The following is a 6,052-nucleotide window of genomic DNA, read 5'->3' as shown; positions in this document are numbered from 1 at the left end:
GCCTTCATGTTTTGGGGCTGCTTCTTTAACCATTACTTGCTATTAGCTTAGTGCTTTACAAATACATACTACTCCTATATATGTAACGTCACAATAATCTTGAATAAATAATAAATGGAGTATATTTTTTCCGCCTATTTTAAATATTCAAACATTATCTTGTGTTGTCATATTAATGTAGATATTTGTTGTCATATTAATGTAAATATTTCTTTAGAAAATAAGAAAATCACGATTAAAAATTTATTTAACACCTAACGTGGAGAGTTGGCCCAATGATCTTTAATTCCCTAGCCCAAATCTGTTACCCGACCCATTTCCCAAACCCTAGCCCACTATCCCATCTGCGCCGCTCCATCTTTTCCGCCGCCCGTCTCCTCGATTCCCACCTCCGAATTCAATGCTCCACCCTCCTTCCCAATGACCTCCACTCCTTTTTATCCCTGCTGCAAGTCTTTCAATCGTAAGGAAGTTTTCACACACTATTTGACTCAGAAGGCTCTGCTATTCCTTCTTGAAGTGTCGCCGGATTCCTGTTCGTGGTTTCCTGATTGGTGACTGTGGGTGTGAACTTTGCTTCGATTTAGTGCTTGTATCACCGGATTCCTGTCCATCGGTTTCCTGTTTGGTGATACTTGCTGAGTGTGTAAGCCATCGGAATCATGTCCATCGGATTCCTGCTGTTGGTGGCTGTACTTCTGAGATCTGGGAGTTTACCTGTTCTTCCTCCAACGTGCCGTGATCATTGAGCTGCCGGAAGGGCCCTGCCTACTGTGGGAAAAATCTGAGCCAAAGTGTCCCGAGGACACATTTTTCCCACATCGAGTTTCCTCTGATTTCTATCTTTCTTTCTTTCTGTAAGTTTTCTGTTGTTCTCTTTACTTGCTGTTTTTCCCCTTGTGATTTTCAGAGCAGCGAAGTGAGGAGCAGAGCAGAGAAGTCGCTCCAGAGCAGCGAAGTCGAGTGTCAGAGCAACGAAGCCGAGTCTTCCAGAGCAGCGAAGTCGTTGTCTGCAGAGGAGAAAAAAGAAGACGAAGATCCAAAGTACTTGAGTACGTGTGGGGAAGACAGGAGGTTCGGGAACCAAGTGGTGAACCCTGGCTAGGCGAAGATACCCAACACCTAATTTATGGATAATTGATAACTACATAAATATTTAATATATTATTGAATCATAACATACGCACATAACCTGTTGCGCCGTGGATGGTCCCAAGGTTAACGCAACAATCAAGCAAAGTATGCACATAACCTAATTGAGTGTGTGTGTGTGCGCGTGTGTGTGAAGGAAGAAGTGAAAAAGAAAATATTTTGCATCTTGGGAATAATTTGTTTTGGTTAGACACATTTGAAAGATTCCTAGTTTTGATCACTTTTAATTTTGGGAGTACTATTTTATAAGAGAATTTTCTTTGGAGTGTGAAAAACAGTGATGTTAGCTGAATTAGTTATTAAATACGAGTATCAATTAATCTCAAATTAGAACTTAACGGTCTTAATTTGAGTCTATTAATCACAATTAGTATTAAATTGTGACGCAAAGAGATAATTAAATCAAGCTCATTTAAATAATAACAACAGAGTGGTTTGTTGTTTCAATATATTTATGTAATTAACAAGCCAGTTGTATGTCGGTTCTACGTATAAATATGTAATTAAATTGAATTATTGAAACACATCTAGCTTCGCCAAATTAGTATAAATACCGAGATCATACATCATTTAACAAAACATCTTAAAAGAGAAAATTTCATCAAATACTTCAATTTGAAATATAGTTGAATATCATGATTCAAATCTTGATTTTCCTCGTTATTAGTGGAGCACTGATGGTAAATGAAACTCAGTCGCACCGAATCGAATTGGCCTATAATTCAAAACAAGCTGATTTAAATATTCAAACATTATCTTGTGTATTGTTAATGTCGATATTTGTTGTCATATTAATGTAAATATTTCTTCATTAATACTTATATTCTTAACTATTTGGTCAAGTAAACCTTATTGTAATAAAAAATAATTATTGTTACAATGAAATGTAATATTTCTAAAGTATTACATTTATTAACAATAAATGTTACTTTTATTCATGAGAACTTGTACCATTACATAAGTATACATTTGTGCGAACAAATGTATATCTTATACTTATTAAAAGTAACCGACCGCATACTATGCGGCCGGCCGCATGCAAGACCAACCCAATTTTATTTAACACCTAATTTAAATGTGATATTGCAATTAATTAAAAAAAAAAATCATTAATGTCCATACATTCTATCCGGCACCAATTCCCTTAGCCAAAAGTTCCTCCACCAGAGCATCGAAATTCCTCGACCCTCTGAATTGAACTATTGGTCCCTGAATTTTTTTATATTAATTAGTTAAATAAATACTATATAGAAATGGATGATTTAATGAATTAATTTAAAATTTTATACTACAACTTACTTGACCATCATCAACTATTAATGTATTGATATGTATAAATTAAATATTTTAACAAAATTAACAAAGAATGATATATATTCTCACGCTCGGATGAAAAATCCAGCATCGGAAAGACACTTCACCCTGCCGACGTTAGGGAGTCGTGCTCGGAAGCCATCGCAATGTAGTATAGTTGCTAGGCCTCCGGCCGATCTACCGGAAAGAATAACCTGCAAATAAATAAAAAAGTTATTTATATATACATAAGTTTTTCTTTTCTTTTCTTTTTCTTGAAAAAAAAAAAAGTTATTTTGTTTGAGTTCATAGTGATAGCAGAGCAGGAAAATTTGTAAGGATAAAGATTGAGTTGGATGATGATCATAAATTCTTTCTGTGTAAATAGATATGGAAGAAGAGTATATTCTTCTCATGAGTTTCAATTGAGAGAATATTAAGCGCCGCTACTATTTTGTGAGTTTCAATTGAGAGAATTAAATTGAATTGAAACGCATCTAGCTTCGTCAAATTAGTATAAATACTGAAAGCATTCAATATTTTACAAAACATCTTAAAAGGAGAATATTTCAAATACTTGAATTCGAATTATAATTGAATATCATGATTCCAATCTTGATTTTCCTTGTAATTAGTGGCGTGATAGCAAATGAATCTCAATCGCATCAAATCGAATCAATCAATTCAAAACTTGCTGATTTAAATGGCATGATAGATTTTTGTGACAATAAGCAAAAGGTAATCTCTGAGTACTGTTGTTTCGGTCTTGTTGATAGCATTTGCGATACTGATTTCCCTTTAATTTATCATAATTGTTGTGATGCCTTTCAAAATCTTACAACAAAGAGTCAAAATGAATTTCTTGAGGGAGCTAGGGCATTACGTTATTGTCAAGGGGCTTCTGCTTTAGTCATTTCTTGCTAGCTTAGTGCTTTAGAATTATTATTACTATACATGTAAAGTCACCATAATCTTGAATAAATAATAAATATATTTTTAAATATTCAAACATTATCTTTTTGTCATATGAAATTATTTATGTACATATTTGTTGTCATATTAATGTAAATATTTCTTCAGAAAATGAGAAATTCACGATTAAAAATTTATTTAACACCTAATTTATGGAGAGTTGATAACTGCATAAATATTTATATTATTGAATCATACAACTTTACAAGTATCTAGAGAAGCAGATGAGGTGATCAAGGTAACCAACAAGGTCTGCACATTTTAAAATATATATATATATATATATATATATATATATATATATATATATTGTGTAAATATTAATTAACATTAATTGGTTTACATAACTACAAAAGCAAACAAGCTTGTAGTTATTATTCCTTCAATGAGCTTGATTGAATTGTCTATTTGTGTGGCAATTTAATAAATTTAATAAAGATTATTAGCGTTAAAATAAACAAATTTAAATTCGGCTTATTTTGATTTGCACACGAATCAAGGATTTCCCTCTAATTGATTGGGTTTATTCTTAGAAATATTATTGTGTTGTCATATTAATGTAAATATTTATTCGGAAAAATAGGAAAATCGCGATTAGAATTTTATTTAACACCTAATTTATGGATAATTGATAACTACATAAATATTAAATATATTATTGAATCATACAAATTTATGTTTAACTACAAAACTCTCGAGAAGTAGAGGGGGTGATCAAGGTAACCGAATTCCTATCGAAATACCAATCTCCAAAGGCCTCCAACAAAGTCTGCAAAAAATTTGACAAAGTAAAATTAGTGTTGTAAATATTAGTAATTAGCATTATCTATTTTTTATGAAAGAAAAAAAGATAGAATGTCATAAAAATTAAAACTCACCAAATTTTCCAATTTGACTGTGGAATTTGGCGACCAATACTGCTCACGATATGCCACAGAGTGTGCGAAGCATGCGTCTATAAACATGCCTCTTGAAGGATTATAGGGGAGATTATTAATAGCTTTAAAAAAAGCACCCCCAAAATCTGTAATCAAAACTAAATAAATTAATTTCATGTGAAATTAATAATACTTAAGTTTATAATACTAAAAATAAATGTATATTACCATTCAATAGTTGTATATCAGCAGTTGTACAACTGATGTTTTGCGTCACACATGATTTCCATCTTTCCGCATCAGGAGAAGATGGAGGCACCACTCTGCTTACAACCTAAAACAAACATTTAAGCATTAAAAAAATGCTATTTGTGAATATAGTAAACCCTTAATGTAATTAAAATTTGTCGGATTTTAAAATTTATTTGAGTATTTCGTTTTTTTATTTTTTATTTCATAAAGAAAGGAAATTAAGAGAGCTGAGAAAGAAAGTACACACCTGAAAATAATCAAATGCACTATTTAATAGAAATAGCGGAGTTTGAACGTCCCCGACTAGATATTCGGGATATAGACACTACAAGATTTAAAAAAACATATAGCTAGTAAATATATTTCTAAATATTTATCAAGATAATTAGAAAGAGACTATTTATAATAAATACATATAGTAATCATTATCACTTACCAAACTCGGATCTCTATTTTCTGTGCATGTCGTAGGCAAGAGGGTAGATATATTCTGCAACACAAAGTATATTATTAGAATATACATGGATTATTAATTATTAATTATTTACATAATTATTTACAAGAGGGCGATCAACATACATGGAGCTGGATGGTCGAGGCAAAAAAGTGGTCCCTATAGTCGGCATTAGCGATATTTTCACTGTTTAATCAATAATAATCAATAACAACAATAATAATAATAATAATAATAATAATAATAATAATAATAATAATAATAATAACACATAGAAATTAAAATTTCAACATAATTAACAAGGAATGGAATATATTCTCACGCTCGGATGAAAAATCCGGCATCGGAAAGGCATTTCACCCTGCCGACGTTAGGGAGACGTGCTCGGAAGCCATCGCAATGTAGTATAGTTGCTAGGCCTCCGGCCGATCTACCGGAAAGAATAACCTGCAAATAAATAAATATCTTGTAAATTAAGTAATTAATTTAAATGTGATATTGCAATTAATTAAAAAAAAAAATCATTAATGTCCATACATTCTCTCCGGCACCAATTCCCTTAGCCAAAAGTTCCTCCACCAGAGCATCGAAATTCCTCGACCCTCTGAATTGAACTATTGGTCCCTGAAAATTTTTATATTAATTAGTTAAATAAATACTATATAGAAATGGATGATTTAATGAATTAGTTTCAAAATTTTATACTACAACTTACTTGACCATCATCAACTACAGTGTCTCCAAGGAACGATGCCTGGTCACAGTAGGTCACATAAATCCGGTTCCAGTTGTAGAAATCTACAATCATGCATAAAAAACATTATAATAAAAAACATTAAAACACATTTTTAATAAAATAATTAATTAATTACCCGGATTTATGGCTTCGTTTTCGCTTAGAATGCCGGTGAAATCTTGGCGTCACCTTAATTTTGGTTATTTGGCTTCGTCACATTTTGCTTTAATCCTTACTCGAGCTGAGCTTAGCTCGTTTAGTAAATTCAACAATCACTTCTTGTGCAAGTATGGCTCCACTTGTGATTGATTATAA

At 31.9% G+C, this 6,052-nt stretch overlaps 1 protein-coding gene across 1 annotated transcript; it reads right to left on the bottom strand.

Annotated features, from left to right (window-relative positions):
• Positions 1–4,065: 4,065 nt before the first annotated feature.
• On the bottom strand, positions 4,066–5,809 carry LOC131019159 (pectin acetylesterase 8-like). Its single transcript, XM_057947845.1, has 9 exons — positions 5,717–5,809; positions 5,539–5,625; positions 5,324–5,448; positions 5,127–5,187; positions 4,984–5,037; positions 4,795–4,872; positions 4,524–4,629; positions 4,296–4,441; positions 4,066–4,186 (listed from the first exon to the last, which is right to left on the bottom strand). The coding sequence occupies exons 1-9, from the start codon at positions 5,807–5,809 to the stop codon at positions 4,097–4,099; spliced, it is 840 nt and encodes a 279-aa protein (XP_057803828.1). The 3' UTR covers positions 4,066–4,096.
• Between the last annotated feature and the right edge of the window lie 243 nt (positions 5,810–6,052).

This window comes from Salvia miltiorrhiza, chromosome 3 (genome assembly GCF_028751815.1).
Source record: "Salvia miltiorrhiza cultivar Shanhuang (shh) chromosome 3, IMPLAD_Smil_shh, whole genome shotgun sequence".
NCBI lineage: Eukaryota > Viridiplantae > Streptophyta > Magnoliopsida > Lamiales > Lamiaceae > Salvia > Salvia miltiorrhiza.
The sequence above is the reverse complement of the archived record's forward strand: the minus strand, read 5'-3'. Positions and strand labels throughout refer to the sequence as shown.